Below are 27194 nucleotides of genomic sequence, written 5' to 3' on the forward strand. Positions count from 1 at the left end.
GCAGTAGCAAAAATTGTGGGTGCACGTAACCCCCATATATTCTTTGAATTCCCAGTCAGACAATGGCACTATATACCAGTATTAAAAATTGTGGGTGCACATAACCCCCATATATTCTTTGAATTCCCAGTCAGACAATGGCACTGTATACCAGTAGTAAAAATTGTGGGTGCACATAACCCCCATATATTCTTTGAATTCCCAGTCAGACAATGGCACTGTATACCAGTATTAAAAATTGTGGGTGCACATAACCCCCATATATTCTTTGAATTCCCAGTGAGACAATGGAACTGTATAGCAGTAGCAAAAATTGTGGGTGCACGTAACCCCCATATATTCTTTGAATTCCCAGTCAGACAATGGCACTATATACCAGTATTAAAAATTGTGGGTGCACATAACCCCCATATATTCTTTGAATTCCCAGTCAGACAATGGCACTGTATACCAGTAGTAAAAATTGTGGGTGCACATAACCCCCATATATTCTTTGAATTCCCAGTCAGACAATGGCACTGTATACCAGTATTAAAAATTGTGGGTGCACATAACCCCCATATATTCTTTGAATTCCCAGTGAGACAATGGAACTGTATAGCAGTAGCAAAAATTGTGGGTGCACGTAACCCCCATATATTCTTTGAATTTCCAGTCAGACAATGGCACTATATACCAGTATTAAAAATTGTGGGTGCACATAACCCCCATATATTCTTTGAATTCCCAGTCAGACAATGGCACTGTATACCAGTAGTAAAAATTGTGGGTGCACATAACCCCAATATATTCTTTGAATTCCCAGTCAGACAATGGCACTGTATACCAGTATTAAAAATTGTGGGTGCACATAACCCCCATATATTCTTTGAATTCCCAGTGAGACAATGGAACTGTATAGCAGTAGCAAAAATTGTGGGTGCACGTAACCCCCATATATTCTTTGAATTCCCAGTCAGACAATGGCACTGTATACCAGTATTAAAAATTGTGGGTGCACATAACCCCCATATATTCTTTGAATTCCCAGTGAGACAATGGAACTGTATAGCAGTAGCAAAAATTGTGGGTGCACGTAACCCCCATATATTCTTTGAATTCCCAGTCAGACAATGGCACTATATACCAGTATTAAAAATTGTGGGTGCACATAACCCCCATATATTCTTTGAATTCCCAGTCAGACAATGGCACTGTATACCAGTAGTAAAAATTGTGGGTGCACATAACCCCCATATATTCTTTGAATTCCCAGTCAGACAATGGCACTGTATACCAGTATTAAAAATTGTGGGTGCACATAACCCCCATATATTCTTTGAATTCCCAGTGAGACAATGGAACTGTATAGCAGTAGCAAAAATTGTGGGTGCACGTAACCCCCATATATTCTTTGAATTCCCAGTCAGACAATGGAACTGTATAGCAGTAGCAAAAATTGTGGGTGCACGTAACCCCCATATATTCTTTGAATTCCCAGTCAGACAATGGCACTATATACCAGTATTAAAAATTGTGGGTGCACATAACCCCCATATATTCTTTGAATTCCCAGTGAGACAATGGAACTGTATAGCAGTAGCAAAAATTGTGGGTGCACGTAACCCCCATATATTCTTTGAATTCCCAGTCAGACAATGGCACTATATACCAGTATTAAAAATTGTGGGTGCACATAACCCCCATATATTCTTTGAATTCCCAGTCAGACAATGGCACTGTATACCAGTAGTAAAAATTGTGGGTGCACATAACCCCCATATATTCTTTGAATTCCCAGTCAGACAATGGCACTGTATACCAGTATTAAAAATTGTGGGTGCACATAACCCCCATATATTCTTTGAATTCCCAGTGAGACAATGGAACTGTATAGCAGTAGCAAAAATTGTGGGTGCACGTAACCCCCATATATTCTTTGAATTTCCAGTCAGACAATGGCACTATATACCAGTATTAAAAATTGTGGGTGCACATAACCCCCATATATTCTTTGAATTCCCAGTCAGACAATGGCACTGTATACCAGTAGTAAAAATTGTGGGTGCACGTAACCCCCATATATTCTTTGAATTCCCAGTCAGACAATGGAACTGTATAGCAGTAGCAAAAATTGTGGGTGCACGTAACCCCAATATATTCTTTGAATTCCCAGTCAGACAATGGCACTGTATACCAGTATTAAAAATTGTGGGTGCACATAACCCCCATATATTCTTTGAATTCCCAGTCAGACAATGGAACTGTATAGCAGTAGCAAAAATTGTGGGTGCACGTAACCCCCATATATTCTTTGAATTCCCAGTCAGACAATGGCACTATATACCAGTATTAAAAATTGTGGGTGCACATAACCCCCATATATTCTTTGAATTCCCAGTCAGACAATGGCACTGTATACCAGTAGTAAAAATTGTGGGTGCACATAACCCCCATATATTCTTTGAATTCCCAGTCAGACAATGGCACTGTATACCAGTATTAAAAATTGTGGGTGCACATAACCCCCATATATTCTTTGAATTCCCAGTGAGACAATGGAACTGTATAGCAGTAGCAAAAATTGTGGGTGCACGTAACCCCCATATATTCTTTGAATTTCCAGTCAGACAATGGCACTATATACCAGTATTAAAAATTGTGGGTGCACATAACCCCCATATATTCTTTGAATTCCCAGTCAGACAATGGCACTGTATACCAGTATTAAAAATTGTGGGTGCACATAACCCCCATATATTCTTTGAATTCCCAGTCAGACAATGGCACTGTATACCAGTATTAAAAATTGTGGGTGCACGTAACCCCCATATATTCTTTGAATTCCCAGTGAGACAATGGCACTGTATAGCAGTAGCAAAAATTGTGGGTGCACGTCACCCCAATATATTCTTTGAATTCCCAGTGAGACAATGGCACTATATACCAGTAGCAAAAATTGTGGGTGTATATAGCCCCAATTCTATTGCTAGGGGACTTGCAGGGTATTTCTGAGGTGAAGGTGGGGGGGCACACCGTTGGAACGGGGATTTGGGGTGTATATATGGGGTATACGGGAATACACTGTCAGTGTGTTCCATTCAGGATCCTGGGAAAGCTGGGTTGCGGCGATTGAGCCCGTCAGTGCCACGTTACACTGACAAGCTTCTCCCTGGAATTGAAGTTATATGTAAGCCCAATATATTCTTTGAATTCCCAGGGAGACAATGGCACTATATGGCAGTAGCAAAAATAGTGGGTGTATATAGCCCCAATCCTATTGCTAGGGGACTTGCAGGGTATTTCTGGGGTGAAGGTGGGGGGGCACACCGTTGGAACGGGTATCGGGGGTATATATCGGGTATACGGGAATACACTGACAGTGTATTCCATTCAGGATCCTGGGAAAGCTGGGTTGCGGCGATTGAGCCCGTCAGTGCCACGTTACACTGACAAGCTTCTCCCTGGAATTTAGCTCTTACAAGAGCTGTTGTGGTTGTTTTCTCCTTCCTATCCTAGCCTGTCCCTGCCTACCCAGAATCTAACCCCTAGCTAACTGGAAACCTCCGTCCTCGGTGAATTGCAAGCTCAGAATGACGCGAAGCTGGGCGGCGCTGTTCTTTTAAATTAGAGGTCACATGTTTTCGGCAGCCAATGGGTTTTGCCTACTTTTTTCAACGTCACCGGTGTCGTAGTTCCTGTCCCACCTACCCTGTGCTGTTATTGGAGCAAAAAAGGCGCCAGGGAAGGTGGGAGGGGAATCGAGTAATGGCGCACTTTACCACGCGGTGTTCGATTCGATTCGAACATGCCGAACAGCCTAATATCCGATCGAACATGAGTTCGATAGAACACTGTTCGCTCATCTCTAATTAACACTTCTATTTCTGAAAGCATAAGAATTTTTCTTTGTTTTATAATTAATTTCCTATGTCACTACCCACATTTTAGTACTATATCCTGCAGTGTTAACTGGGGCTGCTGCGTCTAGTAACAGACTGACACTTGCCATTATAGGGTTTTCTCTGCAGCAGTCACCTCATTTATATCACACGCAGGATTACAACAGAAGATCATGGCTCCATAGAGAACATAACTAAGCCATCATTGCATCCACTACTGACAATAGATTATATCACTGCTTATCTACTAGCCCGTATTGCAGACAAAGCATGTGTAAAAGTCATCTCTGGTCTATTGCTGCATATGGCCATGAACCTGATGTAAAGCATATCATTAAATGCTGTTAACAGTGCAGGGGAGAGACCAGATGGCTTCCCCATAATAAGGTACAGAATATAGAATTTAAAAAAAAAATAAAATCTGAGAATAAAACGGATTAGTGGTGGCTCAGTGGTTATCACTGAATCCTTGCAGCGCTGGAGTCCTGGGTTCGAATCCTGCCAAGGACAACATCTGCATGGAGTTTGTAAGTTTGCATGGGTTTTCTCCCACACTCCAAAGACATACTGATAGGGGGGGAAAAAGTGCTGGTTTAATAAAAAGATTAAAATAATAAATACAACCAAAATTGATGATGCACACACTGTAAAGTTGATTCTGCTATGGAGCAATGGTACTTGGCTCCCAAACAAGTGACTAGTGCACTGTGTACAAGGCTGGCTGCTTCCAGCTCTGTGCAGATCTTACGGCCAGTTAGTGGGGGTGCTGTGTGTAAGACCTTCACTGATCCCAAGATCGTTATTTAAGTTTTACAAACTTATCTAAGAGCAGGTATAAGAGGGACGTACAGCCCCCACAAACTGGGGAATGGGGTGTAGATAACAACACAGCAGGATACTAAAGACAGATAAAGGAATACCAGGCAAAACCAGAGTGCCAGTATTAGTAGGAAATACGACGAAAGATGAGGGGGAGGAATGGGAGGACAGAAAGGGCTGCAGTGGACCAGGCCAGGTCAAGCATATTCACTTAGTCCTGGTGCCATGACCTACAAAAGACCTCATCATGGTTTTTCAGTTGGGCATTCATAACACATATTTCTTCAGTCTCCTGAAACCATAATCTCAAGGGGAAGGGGGTTCCAGATCTTTCATTTTAGCATCAGGACCCCTATTTCTTCCTTTCCTTTAACGCCGTGTGTCCTAACATAGTAATGTAAGATGTTGGGTAATGCCATAGAAGATGCTACAATATAACCTATTTGTATTAATAAATTCACTCTCTTTGTTAATAGATTGTTGCTGTTCACCCTCAGTTTGGAAGATCTGCGAGTAAGCAATTTGTGACTGGAGGAAAAAGGGTAAGTTCAATGTATGGTAATGGTTCAAGGATTGTTAGAAAAACTGGACAACATGGCTCGTAAAGAACAATATAGTGTTCCATCTTGTTGCTAAGTGAATTATGCATTTTCTTTTTATTACTTACTAGTAGAAACAACTTTTTACCTATCAGCATCAGGTTAATCTCTGATGTCTCTTTGATCTTCCATTACATTGCTGGTTGTTGTTTACCCCAGGAGGCAGTATCAGCAATGTATAAAGTACTTACACTGTGCTGTTACATGTACTGTTGACTGTAATGACTGGTGGAAGACAACTTGACTTATTCAGCTGGGGGAAGATTGCATTGTATCTACTTGACATAACCCAAGAAGTACCATCCATGGCCTTCCACTGTGTCCACTAACTCAAGTTCTCTACATCCTCTAATAGGTGCCATTCCACTGATTCTAGCTTAGTTGGATTTGTTGTTGCTTCCTCTGTTCTTGAGCTGTTGGTCTCTCTACTGTTAAGTGGATGGTCTCAGGCGTGGGGGGGCATGATACAGATTTCTGACACTGTCCAATCAGAAACCGTGTCAGAGGGCAGAATCGCACCCCGTTGTGTGCTCTGATGAAGGCCATCCTCTTAACAGGTTGTTTAGCAATGGTGGGGGCTAAAGAAAAAATTCCAACTGTCCAATTCCAGTTGAGCAGGCATCTAATAAAATATGTATCTGGCAATACAATTATTAAAGAAGTAATATTTAAGTAATAGAGCTCAACGGAAAAATGGCCTAAATCCAAAAATCAATATTGTGAGAAAAACGAAATTTAAAGTTTTAGCCTAAAGCAAACGGGCATTATTGTGGAATATATCTATCCAATGTAATCAGCTAATGAACACCGTTAATCCTAATCATAAATTGTATTATTCATTAAAAAAAATTGCAGCTTCATGTATAAATATTATTTATTTAATATTATTAATTAATTACTACTATTATTAAACGATGAACAATAATAATTACCTGCCTCCCTTTTCGGCGCTAAATATGTGCAAAAGTCGATTTAGAGCCTTTTAAACAATAAGACAAAGTTTTTACACTAATATAAACAACAGACCGGAAGTCACGATTTCAATGAAAAAATGACCAACGAGAGTGAAGTAAGTTTGTATTGGACTTAGGCCATTATTCCATTGAATGTAAATTCTTCTGCATTGAAATATATGGACTTAGGTCATTAATCCTAGGTACCTTGTAAACCCAATGCATAGAACGAGGTACAAAGAAGCTTTCTAGGTAATAATTTGAAATATGACAAAATGTGGACTTAGGCCATTTTTCCGTTGAGCTCTTCATATATATTTTAATTTTTTTTATATATATATATATATATATATATATATATATATATATATATATATAATTTTTTATATTTATACTTTTATTCCTGTTCTTCTCTGGATAAGCAAATGCTTTGAAAATGAAAGGATTTAAAAAAAAAAAAAAAAAAAAAAAAAAAAAAAATCATTACTCTCCCAATTCCACACCACTGCCATTTGAACACTTCCCAGATCCCCCACTAGTCTGTGCGTCCTGGTCTATCTGAACATGCAGAAAATGACTATTGGGCCAATCACTGGCCACATTACTAATCCGCCTCATTTACTGGCTGAGCGGACATTACCTGTGTGTCACCGGGACCAGGAAATAGAGCCAAGGAATAATAAAGTTTACCCTACTGTCCTGGACTCACCAGGACAGTCCTGGATTCTGAGTGCTGAGCCAAGGGAAGACTGCAGGAGAATAAGGCAAGGTGAGTATTCTGGTTTTTATTTATTTTTTATTGATTACACTGTAAGTGCACTGGGGGGAGGGGGACAATAAATATACTATGGAATCATTAGCATGGGAACATTATATGGTGGGGGGCCGCAGGAGGAGGACATTTTGAGGTAGGTGTATATTCAGGGGGACACTATAAAGTGGGGGGCATATTCCAGGGGCATTATAACAGGGTATATTATAATAGGGGAGCCAAAATGAGGGCAGCATTATACCATAGAGATTTCAAAGGGACATTATACCCGGTCTGGGCCACTATAGGGGCATTATACTGTGTGGGTCACAAAAGGACATTGATAAGAATGGGAGGAACCATCTAGTATATACATCTACTTAGGCTGGAGGTCCACTGAATAGAGTTGAATTGGTCATGTGACCAAAAGTCAGAGCATCAGCAGGGCAGGCGGAGGTATGACAGTTATGGTGCCCCTAGCTGTGATGTGCAAAGATAATGAACAGGGGGCAGGGTATATATTAGTAGTAAAGCTTAACCAATGTAGGGGATGCACTGGGTATTCTTTATTATTCTCAGATAACTACTTTTGTTACTCTGTAAAGAAGTATATTAACCCTTTCCTAATATCCACCATAGTATTACTTTGGATGTCGGGTATTTAAAAATTGCAGCCACTCGGGAGCTGTCCCAGCAGCAATGCCTGTGATCAGTACCCTCACTTGGTCATCATTGTCCCAGCAGGATATGGGTATTTCTGTTAGGCTCAGTTAATTCTAGTGATCAGGAGTTCTTGATTTCTTTGGCGGCAAAAATAGCGTAGGCTTCAACACTTCATATACTGTAAACAGGACTTGCACCACATTTATTATGTGATTTCTAAACTACTTTATGCTTCACTAGGCGATGGAGTATGGCTTAGTAGGGAGCATGTGGCTTTATACCATACAACATGCACCATACAATACTGGAGCAGTGTAAACTAACCAATAGGCAGTGTAGACAAAAGCAAAATACATCATGTTTATCATCCATTATGAACCACTGTGATAGATTTAACAAATCTGTGTACTGCCGGGTCTAAGCTTACCCTACCTAAATATTAGCTGACTTTGAAGCTCTTAGATGAAGCATTTCTTTTCTAAGTCAATCTACAAACACTGTATACAATGTCTGTAATTTATCGTCTTGTAGAATACACAGGGATCACTTTTCCATTTCCTCCAGGAGTAGATCTATGGCACTAGAGATTAGCATGATAACCAAGATGACAAGTATGCTAAATAGCCTATTTAATGATGCCATTATTGCCCCGTGTCACAGTGGGGGCTGATAAGGCAGGTAGACATTTCTGCTCAATAAGTGATTAACATACTAACCATGTTACCTGTCCTTCTCTATCCTGGAGGAAAATCAGTCATTTTCATGGCTGCTGAATATAGCTATTAATACATGTATCTTAGAATTACATCTCTAGGGAACTGTTTTTTTTTTTTTTTTGTGCTCTTTTTGGGCTAGTTCACACGGGGACATGGAGGCTGATTTTGACAGCTGATTTCGCTTCAAAATCAGCCCCTTTACAGTGGAGCCCTATGTGAACAGCTAGCTTTAGTGGCTTCAGAAGCTTCAGAAAAATCAGTAACTGAAACAGTGTCAAAAACAGCGTCCAATGCAAAAAAAAACAGCTTAAACAAAAAGCGACGCTGAATTTTCAGTGCCAAAATAAGGGTGAATTCACACTACGTAAATGCTCATGCCGAGCCGTACACGCGGGCAGTTCCCATTCACTTCAATGGGACTGCTCGTAGTGAAAAAAGCAGCCCATTCATTTCTATGGGGAGCGCTCCTATGCCGGCTCCCTTAGAAATGAATGGGAACTGCTTTATACGCCGCTGATTCTGAACGTGTTCTACGTTCAGAATAAGCTGGCGTTTACGTAGTGTGAATTCACCCTAAGCGAGGCTTTTTATACGTGTGAACTAGCCCTTTGTGTCTCCGTAAGTCAAGGGAAGGAGATTGGTAAAAGGACAATCCATATTTTTGTTACAATGGACACTTTCTTAATAATAGGTATCTTGAACAATAAGGATGTGTCAAATTTAGAAAAAAATGCAGAAGCAGCACAGCATACAAACCGGGTGCAAAGCCAAACTGGAAGGTGGCTAATCTTCAACTTTATATAGAAAATGGAAAAAATGGCAGCACTCCAATATTTAGAAAAAGTGTGGGTTTATTCCAAGCTTGAGAAAGGTTCAGATAAGAACCGAAACGTCGCTGCTTGGAATAAACCCACACTTTTTCTAAATATTGGAGTGCTGCCATTTTTTCCATTCTCTCTCTCTCTCTATCTATCTATCTATCTATCTATCTATCTATCTATATATATATATATATATATATATATATGATCATTTGAGAAAAATTTGCATATCTGTTTCCCAAGATGTAAATAGGGAAACTGTGCCTCTGTTTGCTGCCCTCTAGGGTAGCTCCCTTGAACATCATGCGTGACTTTCCAACAAGCCTTTACTGCAATGATGTAGGATTTTGCCAAGTTGGTATCCCAACTGTGGACAGCACTGTTTCGATCTGGTTGGATCTCTTCAGCACAGCATAGGGAAAACTGACCTGGCAGAGGAGAGAGACTTCTAAACCAGGTTATGGGGATAATGTCACTTCCTAAGGAGAGACCACCTTCTCAGGTGTATGGAATCTTACAAAAAGCCATTTTAGCTCCACTGGGGGGATTATTGAAATGACCTCTGTTGATTGTTCTTCTGCTATTTCATAAAACTTTACTAACATGGTATTGTACCTGAGGTCATGTAAATCCATCCTTATACTTGTTCGTGTTGACTTGCATTTCTTTTCAGCAATCTGTCATCCATGTATATGCGCTGTGTAAAATTGGTTTTACATTAAATATAATAGGATATTTTCATTGCCATTGTAAATCACACCACTTTGAAACCTGGTCTAAAACTTTGATAAATCTATTCTTTATACCCAGCATTGATGAAGTGCCTGAAATGTAACATATGGTTAGTGGCTTAAAGTGTTTGACAAGAGGAACTATCCTAAAGATCTTAAATTTTCCGTGTTAAACAAAACTCGTATCTTAAAAAAAAAGCAGCAAAATATGTTAAAATTATGGAATCTAGTGAGATAAAATACAGCTTATAGTGAAGTGTGTAAATGTGGCATAAGAAAGTAGATGACAAGATAAGAGGGATCTTAAATCAGCTTGTAACCTTGTCCAAGGGCGGTTTACTCTTAAAAGTGTTTCCAGCATTAGGCATCTCTACTTGAAAGAATAGCAATGACTGAACGCTAGTCAGAGAAACCCTCTATAGCTGGCCTTTACTGTAAACTCTACGAAGACCCCGGAATTTTTTTGCAGTCCCAGTTCTTTGATCTCATTCCGTTTTTATGTATAGTTGTGCCTTTCCATAGCTTTCCTCTTTGCTGGATGTTGTGTCTCAATATGATTACTTGTTGGAGACAATATTGTTTTGTGATATTGTATCACAAAGTGATCTGCTAGATGTTCTGTATTGATTATTTTGCAAATTGCTGCCTTTCAAGCATTTTACTAGCATGCCACAATGTTGTATTGAATTGGTTTCATGAGAAATAAGAGTCCTTATTGACTTGTGAGAAAAGGCTGGAGTGGACACATGTACTAGGCCACAAAACTTTACTAGCATTAACGTTCTTGCGGTTATGAGAGAGTCTGTCACTTAGACTCTCTAACTACTTAACACTCTCCGCCATACTATTACATCAAGCGAAGTGTATGGTTAACGCTCAAGGCCATAATAATACAGCACAGAGCTCTACCAGGCACAGGAGCTGGAGGTATACAGCTGGTACCCAAGGTTATCTGCAGCCCCAACCCTCACAGCGTATCTTCTCAAATTCTGTGATTTAATGGCTATCACAGTACTTAGCAGGTTATAAGACCTTTCTCATCCCCTCAGGTTCCCTGCAGTGAGATTACAGGGTTCAAGGGGTTGCTAGAGCAGCCAGGAGATCAATTAATGATTTACTAACTTCCATTCCTTACTACACATAGGGGGCTTAGGTACAGTGTACTGTAATACAGAAGTAATGCAGTACACTGTACAGGGATCAAGCAATCCCTATACAAGTCCCCTTGCCGGACAGTAAAAAAAAAAAAAAAAAAAAAAAAGAGTTTTTTTAAAAAAGCGTAGTAAAATAGCTTAAAAAATAAGTAGTAAGTTAAACACCCTACCCATGTGTACTAGTAATCATAAATCATATGTTAGAAAAAAGCTTTAATAACTACTACATCATTGTTTTAGAAGTGTCCTTCGGGCATTGCTCTAGCAGGGAGTGTTCTGTGACATTGGTGACAATTCTGCCCTTCTCTGCTTGATTTTTACCTCTGAAACCTCCTGCCCCTGTGTCAATCAAACCTAGATGGAAAGGGGTTGCTGCTGAGATCACTGGATACTTTATATGCTGGAGAAACCACAGACAGACACCTCTAAAGTAATATATGTCCATCTCGGAAGGTATTACAACATATTTTTAGAAGGTGTGAATGGATGTTGCTTGCACATATGGGTATATTTAGAAATGGCTCTATAAGCCCCTATATAGCAGTAAAGGGACTAATATGTTTACAGGTTCCCTTTATGAGACACTGGGGACACTGTAGGCCTCAGCCATCAAAATTGCATAACTTGTTGTTGTTGTCCAAAGCAACCATAGTGCAGTTTATTGTCTTCCTAGAATATTTTAAATAATAATGAAAGCTTCACCTTTTGGACTAGTTTTTTTTAGGTTAGTTTTGATATGAGACCCCAGTGAGTCTCATGACTTGTCAGCCAGATACTGATCTGTCCATCCTTGCCCAAGTATGTTTGAGGACTCCAATTGCTCATGTAATAAAATTAATAGAAAACATTTTTTGCCGCATTATGAAACCAAAAATCTGGCAAAAACAACCCAGGACTGTTGAGCAGCTGGAATCCTATATTAGAACATTTCTCTCCCAAAATACCCATTGGTCTCCTAACCACCCAGACCTTTAGAGACCGTTGTAAAGTTGCGATGCTACACAATGGTAGAAGTTGTCATGTCCCAACGTCCCTGACATTTGTCACTACCATCAGTTAGTTTTTTCAAATGTAATGGAAAATGTCCAACTATTCTACTGTGAATAAAATATAGACATACCAAATCATACCATACACAAATCATTGCATTTGTTCTCTTTTCATTTTACGCGGCATCTCTGTATTTTTGGAATTGGGGTTGTACGCTCCGCTAATTGTATTGGTGATGTGGCCGTGTAGCCATGAGCCGTCTCTCAGCTGAACATGGGTGCTGAGATCCATTTGTCCTGGACATTAGAAAGCTGCGCAGCTTCTGGGCCACCACTGATCTCAGCTTTTCACATGTCTGACCGTTCAGAAAATACAGAATTGTCTTTTTGACACTTTTGCCAAGAGCAATATTAAATCTTTTGTATACTACACGCTGTGCAGTTAGTAATGCTAACTAATGTCTAATTGGTTGCTTTGGGTTTTTGGGAAAATAACCCAAGGGTTTCTGATGCCAAGCCAATCCTTACAAGTACCAAGTCAGATAAAAGAAATCCTATAAAATTGTCGTATTGTAGTTGTAAAGCATAGTATTTCTATTACTAGCTTGTTTACTCCTAGGAGGTACATTATTATAAGTCGTCAGATTTGTTTAGTTGAAGCTGTTTTCGCCATTTACAATGTGTATTCTATACTATATGGGAAAATCAATTTCTTATGGAAGAAATAATGTAAATCTTTGTGTTTAAAGAAATAAGACACTAGAGTCTTTTCAGACTGTCTAACGTATTAAAGACTTTTTTTTTTTTTTTTTTCACACCGACCCTTTAAGAGGGGCTTATGCTTTGCTTTCCGAATAATGATGGCGAAGCTTGTGAGGTACACAGGGATGCAAAATGCCAGGGAAGACATCCACAGTGTTTTGTTAGAAATGTCAGTGTGTAAATGCTTTTGGAATTGCATGCCGCTGAGCAGGCTGATTTAGCTTGACCTGTTTAAAGCTACAAGCAAAATACATTTTCTTTCTATAATTATTCTGAACACTTGTGTGCGTTTTGGGTTGCATGGCCCCTCTAGCATTAAGGGGTCAAAAAGATAGCAAAGGAAGTCTGAGAAATAACCCATTGTCACTTAACCGTGTTTGTACTAGTTCTATACTAGTAACACCTCAGTGGGTGGGTAGGGGGCTCAGTGAAACTTATTTGTTTACACACCCATGGTTAATGCTTGTTGCTGTCATCTGTGATAGGGTAACAGCAACGGACAGTAACTGTAGCAGGCTCTAATGGAAACATGACAGATTATTTTTCTATCCTCCATGTTTGTTTTCTTTGGTAACAGAAGAAACAGGACTGCATGCGTGGCTTTTTTATCCCTCAGAAAAGTAAAAAAACAAAACTTCAAAGCTTCATATTTTTATCATTGGGTGAAGGCATATGGACTCCTGACAGAGGGAGCTATATTTGCATCTGTCATTCATTGTCCTATGATGGGTGACAGTTCCTATTCCTGCTGCAGATACCATTCTGGCCACGAGTTTGCTGACCTGAACTTCTACCACTATAGTTGCCTATGATGCTGCTAGTTCAGGTCATTACACCCGCACTCATAGGCTTTTCATCCTTAATATGGGTTTTAAAAGGCAGACATAGCCATCTAAATATGGGCTTATTGTTCATTGTTTACTGCAGCACCACCAATGGGGAAACCATTCATTACCGTCTACATACAAGTCAATGGGTTGTCTGAGTAATGCTGAACAGGACTGGTCCTTCAGAGTGAAAGACCCTCTTTATAGCTTTTCATCACACTGGCCAAAAACAAAGGATCCTGACTGGAGACCCCCTTATTAACTCTCTATTTTTCCAATATAGTACATAAAATGTATGCATTCTGAAGTAGACAACCCTTTTAACCATTGTACGGCCTGTCCATAGGGCACAAGCTTAGAGTACTAATGTCTGATGAGAGCAGGAAGGAGATCATTATGTTCAGTCTTTTCATTGGCTTACTTGCTGGTGCTCTTGCTGACACACACAATTATGACGGCACATCAATATACATACTCATAAAGATACACTTATGTAACTTTTATGTGACAAAAAGTGCACGATAATATATGCTGCTGAATCCCAGTGTTCTATATCAATAACAAGAAATCCATATGCTCCATTAGTGGACAAAGACTAAATTAACTCTTTCCGGCTAATGTGTACTGCACTGTTATAACCTCTTCGTGACCTGGGCGCATGAACCCGATTTGTTATTTTTGTTTTGCTCTTATTCAAATTTGCACAAGTAAATTTTGATGAATTTATCCTATGTATACGAAGACCCTCCCCATTGCCCTAATGTAAGAAGCTTTGGTTACCTTATTTAATATGATGTCCACAGTCCTCCCCCTCCATTTACGGTAATTTTTATCTTGTACGATGTCGAAACCCGTGATAAGGGCGTATTATTGATTTCTTTTTTTAAAGAAATATTTTTTTAACTTGTGACCACTATTTATTTTGGTGGGGGAGGCTGATTTCCCCTATTACTGGAGCTGGTAAATTTAGCCCCAGTAGGAGGAGGAATACAGCCTCCTGCCCATGACCATAGAGCTGAGCTGGGTCCTGGAGGACCAGCAGCTGTAACAGATTCTTATCCCGGCGGATCACGTGACCACTGGGTCATAAAGGAGCCGCATCATGGCGGTGCCCATAGCTGTGTATACAGCGATTGGATAAGCAGGGATGGTAATAAACTTTCCTTTCCCTTCTCTCTGGGAGCCCCCTGCGTGATTTTGTACAGCTGCTGAAAACTGCAAGGATGTACCGATACATCTTTGTAGAACTAGACAACCACTCTCTGGATATCAAATCCCAATGGGCATTCCGGAAGTGGTTAAGGAACATTATGGGCTAGAGAAAAAAATTCTAACTGTATCAGAATCAATGGAGGAGCAGCTATTAAATGATACAAAGAACTGCACTTGGCAGAGGATATAAAGGTTCTCTTTAGACAAAAGCCATCTTCAACTACAGAGCGGAAGCCATTAGGAGCCTTATCCCCTAAAGCTACAGACTATAAACATTACAACATTCTGTAGGCTGCAGATCAAGGACAGACAAGTGGGTAAGACTGGGTTCATATCAGCGTTGATCAACCAGTAGGGAATGTACCGAGCAACCGGCTTCTGTCGACTCCAACAGTTCTTTCAGAGTGTTTGACAGTGCAGGTTGTTTGGATCAACCGGAGAAGTGATGAGCAGCAGCGAAACCCAACGCCCACCCAGGGTGTAAAGACAAAGAGGAAGTGACCAGAGGATGGGAATGACACTGCACTGACTCCCAGAGCGTTAAAGCAAAACACACACACTTTATTGGATTTTCAACACACCTGTTGTGTTCTACTTTGATGTCTACATTGATGTCTCCATACGCTATCAGTTTTTGTGATTCATCTAAAAATCTTAAAAACCAATAAGAAAAGGTTGTTTAAAAAAACAAACATTGATTCCATGCATTTAGAACAATTTCTGCCATGTATCCACCATTTGGATGGAGACAAAAGTCAGACTTGAAACAGTTTTGATCCGTTCAAAAAATAAGGGTACACGGCAGACAGCAGTGTATCAGTCTGTTTTGTTTTTTTTGTTTTTTTTTTTTTGGGGGGGGGGGGGGTTCTGTTTTTTTTTTTTGTTTTTTTTTTTAACATTGAGGTCTATGGAAGGTCAACACAAATGGATTACCAACGGATGGTAACCCATTTGTGTTTATTTTGCAATCCATTTCTCCTTTCATATTCAGAGGGAATAAAAAAAAAAAAAAAAAAAAAAAAAAAGGGGGGGGGGTGAATTATCTGCAAAAAACTGATGGATCCATCGGATTATGTTATATGTTGTTTAACCATTTTATGTCCCTTTTTTGATGAATCTAATGGGGGGGTTTGGATAGTTTTACAATGGACGGACTCCCAGGGCAGATGAACATGACTGGAGTGCAGACAGCTAGCAGAGACTTTAGCAGGGGTGTCGTGTGTGTACAGATGGTCTATGTGGACAGGATATATTCCTATTGCCTATAGACAACTCTGATCTCTATGAACATATATAAAATAAAGTGACTTTTCCTCAATCCCATATCTAAGGTCTTGCATTTATCATTCAGACAAATCTCTACTAACAGGACCTTAAAGAAACCCTTTTGTAGTTAGTGATGAGATGTGAATTTCAGTGACTGGATATTTGGCCATTATGCACCCCATACTTCCAGCCTTTGGTGTACATATTACATTGATATGAGCATCTTGTGTATTGTGAAATGCTATGAAATATGAAGGGGTTAAGATCTCCGGTCTATCGTCTAGACACCGCAGCCCGATACGTCAGCATAGTGCAATTGTATTCCGTTCACCTTATGTGATACTTGCTCACCCGATGGTGTTAAGTCAGGACTTAATCCTGCGGGATCCTTGTCCCAGTGGGGCAGCCATTTACTGTTCAAGGATTTGTTGCTGCATTTGCCACCTTAAAGGTTAATTTTCCATTTTTATTCGTTTGGCAGTGCACAACCTGTTTTTTCTTCTTCTAAGTTTACCCTCAGTCAATTTGTAATTCTAGAGTAGTAACACTTTAGCAATTTGCATTAAATGTCCTCTGTCCATGACCCCTGTGAAATGGAACAGATATTTTAAAACCTTAGTTCACAAGATCCGACCAAAAGTCATTTGCACAGTAATGATTTTGCTCAGGCACCCATGGGTGTAAGTACCATCTACAGTACACCCACAAGATGAGCTCGGTAGGACAAAGAAACAAAATTACAAGATGTTACCCTTGTAGGTTTGCAATGTTATGTGCTGCATAGGAAATGCTTAAGTGTTGCCAGCTCAAGTTAGTTTACAGCTTAATTGTTGTGCTCTGGCGCCATCTAGTGGTAATCCGGTTTTGTGTACGCTATAGCTTTTATTCTTTAGATGAGTTAGTATTGTTACAGTTGTGGATCCTCTTTATGCACAAGTTTTTTATCAACATTTTATAATTGTTATTTAACCCATAAGGAGAACCTGTCACATTGAAAATGTAATCTAATCTGCAGGCAGCCTGATACAGAACAGAAATGGTTAAGTAGACTCCTATATAGCATTGTAAGAAAAGATTCTGTATAACTTGTATAAGTTTAACTCTCTGCTCATTCTAGGCTTTGTGATCAAGTGGATGGTCTTATCAGTGATTGACTGCGTCTATTGGTAGGTTCACGCTAGCGTTCAGGTTTATGTTCTTCAAGGGACCCAGAAAATGGAAACTCTATCCGCTTAAAAAGCAGTTACTCAAGGATCCCATAGGCTATAATGGGGTCGCTGGTTTCCGCTTGAAATCGCAAGAGAGAAAAGTCCTGTTTGCAGGACTTTTTTCCTCCACCTATTTTAAGCTGAATATGGGATGGAGTCCCGAAACGCTAGTGTGAACCTACCTTTTGTCTGCACAGTAGTACATGGGAGGTTGTCAGTCACACAGGCCCACCCACTAGACTCCAAAGCATAGAAAGAGTAGGTATGAGAGGTTTATAGAAATATAATTCAAGTTACTGAATCTTTGTACGCTAAGAAGAAAAAAACCCTGTAATGTTTGTTAAATGAAGAAAAGAGAGAAAATGCACCAGTTTTTCTTAATGGCATATTCCCGTGTACGTAACCATTTTAAAATTTGTGAATAATTAAGTTACCCATTTTTTCCATACATTAGTAATTAAACATGTTGCAGAGTTTTACAGATTTTCTCTAAGTGTCCAGTATTGTTGCCTTGATTAGTTGCCAGTGGATACAACCACGAATGCAGGAACTTTCTAAGGTCAGAAAATCAGACCTGATTTCTTCATCATGGCCAGGATATCTTCTGATACATGTAGTGTCCCTGACTGATACCCCAGCTGCAATAAGGAAATCATAGCTGGGTTCCTGACAAGTCCCATACCATAGAAAGTTTCTGCATTAGTGGTCGTATATATTGGTAACTGATCAAGACGGCAGACTGTCACCACTAAGATGATTAGATAACATCTTTACAACTCGCTGGCCTTTTACAATACTGTGTAAGCGGTCATTTTTCTTGTGGCCGCGGGCATGCGCAGTCGGCTTGCCTGAGGCCTAGAAGTTAGAAGACACCACCGGAAGAAGATGCAGTGAAGACCTCATTACAGAAGAAGATGGAGGCGGCGTTGGAGAGTTCTTTGACAGCATTGGGGACGCCTCCAGTGCTGTTTGAGCGCTGGGGCCCGCCCCCAGTGCCGCAAGAGAGCTCATTTACATACCGAGAAAAACGAGATTACAGGTGAACGGTGGTGCAGAGAAGATGAGGAAAGGTAGGAGATTAATAGCCTTTTTTAAGGCTATTCCAATATGTTAGGGAGAAAAAAGTGTTTAAAAGATAGGATCCCTTTAACTATTATCTACAAATATAGATAAGATTATGTTCATGGGAATACTCCTTTAAGTCCACTCTTAGTCGCGCTATTGGGGGTCAGTAACTGAGTATGGAGACCTATAGGGTGCAGTCAAAGTTCTACAGAATTTATTACTGTTTCTTTTTGGTCAATGAAGCGGTAGTGTAATTGTAAACCTTAACATATATTGTTACTTCTACCACCAAATGAATGCTGTAAGTTTACTTGGTGTCATTTTTCCATCTCTTTTTAGCTGATCCTTTATGAGAGAACTTGGCTTAACCGATGGAAGACGACCATCTTACACGAAGGAGAAGGGACTATAACCAATCTTAAATGGAAGGGAAATCTTATCGCCTGGGCTAATGACTCGGTAAGAGTTGCTAAGTTGTTGTTCTGTACAGTCTGTGGAATAAACCTAACTGGGGGAGAGGAAAGCAGACTAGTGGCTAAAACTAAAATAGTTTGTTTGGCAGACAGTGGGCCTCCCTATGCAGGGAAATAAGGCTTTGCACATAGGCTAAATGCTGATAAAGCACTATTGTATTTTGAGGGTTTTCATGTTATCTTAAATGTTACATACGTAGGTAGCTGCAGTGTATGTATGCATATAAAGTGTGAAGGAGAAGGGACATTGGGCCAGATGGTAATGAAAGACATGAGCAGTAAGGCAGGTAGACTCTGCTATGAATCTGGGCAAAACACGTATTTGTAATTTGCCAAGTTTCCTAATATTGTTCACATAGTGGCATATAGAATCATCACCTATAGAACGGACCGACCATGGAGAGTGCAAAGCACTCGTGACAAAGAGCTCTGTCCTTTGCTGGCCCTGTTTTTCTTCCATCATGTTCTTTGTAGCAATAAAAAATGTCATTGAGAATCTGATGAAAGACTCTTTATGGCTTTGGTTGCTTTCTGCTTTTCATACGACCAAAAACAGGCTAAGCTGTTATTTAGGTGTCAGACTGTGTGTCTCAATGAGAAGCAATAGTCAGCGTGGATCGGCACTTTTTAGTCATTGGCAGGAGCCTTTGTCTCTCCTTCAGTCACATGAGCCACAACAAAGCGTCATGATGGCTAATCCTAGTCAATGATCTAGCCGACCTGGCCCGCTTTATATGAATAATTCAGTCCTTTTATTTCTTATAGCTGGTTTATGATGATTGTTATGTATTGGTATATCAAAGTGTGGGTTATTTAATTAAATTTCCAATAGATATCCAGTCTACTCCATGATGGAGTGATGGACATTCACATGTATGATGAGCTTACTGTATACAGAAAGAGAAAACAGGGGGGCATAAGAAAAGAGGAAAAGATTACTGTAAAACTTTACTTTTATAAATGCATGAAAACTATAAAATGTGCAGAACTGGATAGGTGAAGGAGGGATAGGGAGGTGTATTGGAACCCCTAATTTATGAGATATCACCACCCTTCCATGTAACGTAGGTTGGGTGGTATAGCTTTACGGTTAGAATACTGAGGGGCAGAATTTACCCACCACTCCATAATTAGTAATCTCTCAAGTGTCTTCCTTATAGCATGTAGATGCACTTTGTGCAAACATTCACAACACAGTGAATTTTGTGGATACAGCGACGGCTCAGATTGATGCTAGAATAGTTTTCCCATATAGAGGCTCTGACAGCACCGACCTCCATACACTCACCTGACCTGGTCTCATATAAAGCCTATGACACCATCAACCTCCATACACTCACCTTTCTTTGTCCCATATAGAGGCTCTGACAGCACCAACCTCCATGCACTCACCTGACCTTGTCTCCTATAGAGCCTATGACACAATCGACCTTCATACACTCACTTGCCCTTTTCTCATATAGAGCCTATGACTCCATCAACCTCCATACAAATAACAAATGTGCTTTATTTGTGTTACCTAAGAATAAGACATTTGGTGTTGCCAAAGCAAAAGGAGGTTGGGGGTGATGGAGGGGGTTGGGTACGGGGTCCGTGGGTTGGGGTTGAGGGTTTGAGTGTCCTTAGGGTCTCGTTGTTCTTGTTTGGGGCGTGTGGGTGTGGGGTAGATGGGTGATGGTGGGCTTAGAGGTCTTTTGGGTGGTGGGTTTAATAGTCCATGGCGGGTGGGTGGTTTGATAGTCCATGTGTCTCATCTTCCTCTTGTTTGGTGGCAGCTGGACACGTATTGGGCAGTGATCTCCACAGTGGTCTCCTCTTCACCCAGTAGGATGTAGAGTTTCCTCTTCTTGACTGCAGATGTGAAGTCTGGGATGTGGACAGAGAGTCTTTGGTAGTAGATGGCCCTCACGGCTGAGTATTTGGTGCAGTGTAGCAGGAAGTGGGTCTCGTCTTCTAGAGACCCTTGGTCGCAGTGTCGGCACAGTCTGTTCACCCGTGGTTTGTAGGACTGCCTGTGTCGGCCTGTTTCGATCTCTAGGTTGTGGGCGCTCAGTCTGTACCGGCTCAGGGTTCTCCATTCTTAGATGAACTGCTCTCTGTTTTCCTGTGTGGTCGCCTTTATTTGGGCCTTGGTCATCATCATCTGTTGACCTTGTCTCATACAGAGCCTATGACTCCATCAACCTCCATACACTCACCTGTCCTTGTGTCGGCCTTGCATGTCACAGTGCTTAGGGACACAGCGGGGATTTTTAAATTCTGGAGACTTTGTAGTTCCAGCATCACTGGCAACTCCCTGCTTGTGCCAGACACGTTTACTACATTCTGGTACTAGTGACCCACATATGTACTTGTTTGTCACATACGGTAAGAGCCATGCATTTAACAGGTATGAACTCTATCCTCTTCACGTTTTATTATCAGGAGGTGTTGTGTATCTCAGGGTCAGACTTTTAGCCACAAGCAGCAACTGTTGTAAGTTGTATGAAGATGGCAACAATGGGGGCAATTTTTTACAATATGCCAGGTCTCTACATGACAAGAATACAGTATATAGATGGGGTGGGGGAATAATACATTAAAAGACAGAAATTTGACCTGGCAGTGAAATGGTTTAAAGTTCTTGTTAAAGACCAACATTTTATGCATACAGTCACATACAATGTAGTAGGGATTTTTTGTTATTCTCTTTTTGCTTATTTAAAATGTATTTAACGCTGTAGCTTTTTTTGCCTTTTTTTTTTTTTTTTTTTTTAGGGAGTCAAAATAATAGACGTCATGACAAGACAAAGGATTTCAAATGTGCCCAGGGAAGACAAAACCCTGCGTCCGGACATGTACCCCTGCAGCCTCTTCTGGAAGGATAACCTGACGCTTGTCATTGGGTGGGGGAAATCTGTTAAGGTACGTGATTAGTAAAATGTCACTTTTTACGCTAGTTTCACACTCTTTCACTCTGCGTGCGGACCCAAAAGACGGAGGCCATGTTCGCTTGAAAAGGGTTACACACTGTAACCCACGGTTCTGCTGAACCCTGCATATTTTAAGTGGAGTCTTAGACAGAGTCTCGTATGGAGACTTGAACTCTAGTAGAAACCTAGCGGGCAGTGCACTGCAGGCCCACGGACCCCGTTATAGTCTATGGGGCCCGTGCGCTTGAACTGCACAGCGCTTGCAGTTCTGCTTGTGTTCCATCTGTAGGGGTCCTCATGCGGACCCTTACGGACGGAACACATCAGCATGTATGAACTGAGCATAAGTGTAATGGCACCACTGCAGAACGGTCGCCATAGAAACCGGCACCTCCGCTGTAAGTTCTTACAGTGGGTAATGTCGGAGCTGCTTCGGCATCTCCGCTGTAAGAGTTACAGCAGGGGTGCCCTCTGGAGATTGCCCCCCCCCCCTCCAAGATTAAAATTAGCCCTGGGGCCGGTCCCCACTGGCCCCATACATTTAAAGTTGTAGGCCGGCTCCTGCGCGGCGATATCGCAGGAGCCGACCTGTTCTGATGACATCCGGGAGTCTAATGAAGGCTCCCAGGCCTGTCATCGCTATATTACTATTGCGGCTGGTCTATGACCGTAATAGTAATGTAGAGAATCTCTCATAGACGGCAATACACTTTGGGGGGGGGGGGGGGGTAATAAAATGGTGGGAAAAAAAAAAAAAAGTTTTAAAAAAATGTATAATTTTCTAAATCACTCCTTTCCCTAGAATAGATATAAGGGCGGGTTCACACCAGCACCCGATCCCTGTTATGCAGGTTTCCGTTTTCTGTCGGCAGAAGACTGAAACCGACATTCATTGGCCACTGGTGAGCGTCTTTTGCTCTCCGTGGCGAAACAGTTTTTTTCTTTTAGCGGACACAAAGTCCTTCATGTCCGACTTTGTGTCCGGTTAAAAAAAAAAAAAAAAAAAACGTTTTGCCGCGTAGAGCAGAAGACCCTAACCGTTTAACACTTTTCAAACCCATGAATGAGTTTGAAAACTGCCTACTGATTTCCGTTTCCTTTCTCGGGAAGGAAATGGAAACCTGTATAACGGAGATCGGGCACTGGGGTGAACCTGCCCTCAAAGTAGAAAATGACTGTGAAACACAAGCACATTAGGTATCCCTGTATCTGAAAGTGCCCGGTCTACTGAATATAGGGTATCTGCAGTGCTCCCATTCCTTTGGGAAGGGGTTAATAGGAGCACTGCAGATACCCTACATTCAGCCAGGCTGAGTTCCAAGTAGGGGGAAAAAACACCAGTCCTCAAGCTCAGGGAAGGGGCAGACAGACAACCAAAACAACCCCTCCCCTTCCCCATCACCCAGCACCTAATGCACCCAAAAATTCTGGCCATTTTAATTTTTGAAATTTTCCAGTAGCTGCTGCATTTCCCCCCTCGGCTTATACGCAAGTCAATAAGTTTTCCCAGTTTTTTGTGGTAAAATTAGGGGTTTCGGGTTATATTCGGGTCGGCTTATACTCGAGTATATACGGTAAATGGTGTGTGTATATATAGCACATAGCTGAAAATAAGGACAAGCTGCTGTCAGCAAAATTGTGAGATTTGTGAATTTTGTTTAAAAAAGTGGATTATTTGTATTTTGCACTGACTGTAGATGACACTGGGTTAAATGGGCCACAAAGAGGTGTAAGCCGATGGCTGGTCAGCTAATGGAGGGGGTGTACATCTCACCCAGACTACTCAGGTGGGTGAGATGAGAAAACTCCAGGAATGTTTGTTCTCGGCAGACAACTTTCGTCTGCTGAACATTTTGGTAAATGCTCAGTACTGGGCTGGATTTTTAGGAATGACAAGTAGCTTGGTAGTGGGACCTGTCATTCCACCCCCCTCCAGTCCACACTTTGGGGATGTTCGGCAGCAAGTCAGCTGCAGAGAGTCTCCTCGTCAAGGAGGCTTAAGAAGTTCTCCAGCAGCAACACTTTGGCAGAGCTTGGCTGGAGAGTGAAAGAGAGGGGTCATATTTTTGGAGCTGTGTCCTGAATGATTCTACTGGCTTTTGTATTTCTGTTATTCTAGGTGAGGTAACCTATTCTATGTTTAGTTAGAGCCTAGCCAGGCAGGTATTTATTTTTGTATTGTTTTTGTTGCTGCACTACTTTTTTGAGTGAAAATAAACTCTACCTTTGTTTTGGACTAAAGAAACTGGACTTGTGTGTCTATGCCACCCCAACTAGCAACCCCAGACCCTGACAGAGGTCATTGGATGAACCTGCTAATATCTTAGTCTTTGTTGCAGATCTGTTCTGTGAAGGAGCGACATGCCAGTGAAATGCGGGACCTACCCAGCCGTTACGTTGAGATTGGTATGATGTGATCTATTATTTAACCCTTAGTACTGTATGTAATATGAATTTCTGCAGAAATATACTGCTACTAACTTATATACCTAATGATAAGGGATACTTATTCATGAAAAGCCAAGTGTTTAATAGTATTTTTAATATCTCCAACTTCAGCGAAAAGATAAATAGTTGCTCTGATCTGGTTGTGCTCACATAGCTGAATGCTAACATGTTTGGTGTGGCTACCAGCAGATTTGTAGCAGATTATGGGGATATTGTCACTCCTTAGGGAGAGACCATCATGCACAGTATGTGTGTGGAGTCTTACAAAGCCCTTTTCACTCCACTGTGGGGGATTGTGGGAAGAATATGCAAATATGTTTCCCAGGATGTAAATAGGGAAACATTGCTTCTGTATGCTGCCCTCTATGGGAAGCTCCCTTGAACATCATGCCTGACTTTCCAACAAGACTTTATTGCAATGATGCGGAATTTTGACAAGTGAGTATCATCTGTGGACGCCGCCGTTTCGACCTGATTGGATCTCATCAGCACAGCCTAGGGAGAACTGACTTGGCAGAGGTGAGAGACTTCTAGACCAGATTATGGTGATATTGTCACTCCTTAGGGAGAGACCACCATGTAGGTGTGTGAAGTCTTACAAAGCCCTTTTCGCTCCACTGGTTGTAGCAGATAAACTCCCCCACTGCTCTGTCTGCACTATAAGAGGAATAACATACAGCCCCTCTCCTTGTGTAAGCCCCTCACTCATCCAAACATGGAACAGTTCAAAAGGGATTTAACCCCTTTATTTTCTACAACATTTCCACAAGACCTTCAGGCTAGCAAACATTGTGAGCAGGTTTATTCCTATTTTTCTTTTTGTTTCTGTGGTTGTTGTCCCTTTACGAGCCATCGATTCTTATCTCCTTAGGCATTAACATAGAAGAAGATGCATGCCAATGAGCATTGCACAGTACAAGAGGGATGTTAACTGTACAGTTTGAGCAGACAGTAATGTATCTTAAAGGGGTTGTCCCATCACAAGGATCCTATCTATACTGCTGGTTAATGTGGATGTAAGACTTTTCCTAAATACACTGCTTCAGCAAAACTGCTTTGTTTGTCCACTATCTTACTTTATTCAATTCTTTGTGGCCACAGCCCTGACTTAGCTGCTCATGAGTCAAGTGATGTATCTGCTGCTCTCAGGGGGAGGGAGGAGGGGCTAAGTGCACGGGAGCAAGCCTGTGTATCTAGCTATTCCTGTGTCTACACCACGTGACCTAGGTCCTGCACTCAGATAGAGGAGAGCAGCTGCTTTCATTTCTTCTGTTCTCCCAGTTATCAGGCTAGCTAATTCAGTTGTGTTCATTATGACAGACACAGGCAGTGTCTGTATGTAACACAGAATGGAGTTGCTGCTGCCTGTACTTCATAGTCCAATGTGGGTGAGCGGAGCTACACGTGAATTTGGGGGCGGAGCTAAACGGCAGGTTGCCTGTGAAACCCCGCCCACCAAATGATGCAAGCAACCAGGAAGAAAGAAGATTTTACAAGAATGAAGACTGCTGAGTATGTGAGGTGGGAATACCCCTTTAAGTGGACTAAAGATTTTCTATAGTTAACATGTTTTCCTCTTTTTATTGGAGCGTGTGTATTCCATTTAAAATGGTTCTAAATATTCAGCTGCCATTGATGGGTTTATACAGACAGGTCAGCTACCATTAGTGGGTATATACAGACAGATCAACTGCCATTGGTGGGTATATACAGACAGAACAGATTCCATCGATGGGTATATACAGACAGGTCAGCTGACATCAATAGGCATATACAGAGAGATCAGCTGACATTGATGGGTATGAACAGACAGGTCAGCTGACATTGATATACAGACAGCTCAGCTACCATTGTTGGCTACATGCAAGACAGGTCAGGTGACATCAATGTCTGTTTGTTTTTATCATTCATTATAGCAGATAATTAAAATGTGACACTTATATTGTAGTAAATGCTTTTGATTTGGCCATTTTACACTTTCGGTGTTACTTCTCATGTAAATTCACGGAGATTCTTAATTTTCACATTCTTTTGAAGATTGAATCCTGTGTTAAGTCTCTAAGCAAAGTGTGGACAGGAGTAGAGGACCAGAGAGGGGCCACACGGTGGCTCAGTGGTTAGCACTGCAGCCTTGCAGCGCTGGAGTCCTGGTGTTCAAATCCCGCCAAGGGCATAAAACCATCTGCAAGGAGTTTGTATGTTCTCCCCGTGTTTGCATGGATTTCCATCCCATATTCCAAAAAAAAAAACATAATGATAGGGAAAAATGTACATTGTGAGCTCTATGTGGGGCTCACAATCTACATTAAAAAAAAAAAAAAAAAAAAGGAGTAGAGGACCAGAGGTCTGTTATGGAAAAACCGCGCTCTCTGGTGTATAGAAGAGCGGTGTAATATATATATTATACACACACACACTGCAGGACGTTGTTATTCTTCTCAGAGATGCAGAGTCTTTTCTATTCACCTGTCTGCAGCATGAACCTGTGAGCTACCAAGCAAGAGAAATTGGAGTAGAAATACTTAAGAATTTTAGGGAACTTCGAAATAGGTACCCTTTGGACTTTCAAATGAGAGCTTTTCTTCTTTGCACTTGAGAAAAGGCCATTGTGAGGCTGTAAACGCGTCGTGCAGTGTGCTGTGCTATACATTATCCAATAAATTTTGAGTTTAGACCCTGGTCTACCATCCTCTTCTATACACCAGAGAGCGCATTTTTTTCAGAACAGACCCCTGGTCCTCTACTCCTGTCCATTACTCCCCCGGTCCTCCAGTGACGGATTGAACTGCTGCCACCCTCACCTGATACGCTTTTTCAAGTGTTGTGACAGTTTACAACCCTGCAAGGTGAGAGGCCACATGGTCTATATCAACATTTACTTGTTTAAAATCCAATTACCAATCTTCATACTACACTTAGTGCGCTCGGTGTCTTCAAAGTGTGG

General features: G+C 41.1%; 1 protein-coding gene across 1 annotated transcript in view; it reads left to right on the forward strand.

Moving 5' to 3' along the window:
- VPS41 (VPS41 subunit of HOPS complex) overlaps positions 1-27194 on the forward strand; it is a 192154-nt gene that overhangs the window by 104181 nt on the left and 60779 nt on the right. The window contains exons 7-10 of the mRNA XM_075271178.1: positions 5177-5242; positions 18757-18876; positions 21648-21794; positions 24142-24208. Coding sequence (XP_075127279.1) covers positions 5177-5242; positions 18757-18876; positions 21648-21794; positions 24142-24208 — 400 coding nt within the window. The remainder of the gene's footprint in view (positions 1-5176; positions 5243-18756; positions 18877-21647; positions 21795-24141; positions 24209-27194) is intronic.

Source organism: Leptodactylus fuscus, chromosome 4, assembly GCF_031893055.1.
Source record: "Leptodactylus fuscus isolate aLepFus1 chromosome 4, aLepFus1.hap2, whole genome shotgun sequence".
NCBI lineage: Eukaryota > Metazoa > Chordata > Amphibia > Anura > Leptodactylidae > Leptodactylus > Leptodactylus fuscus.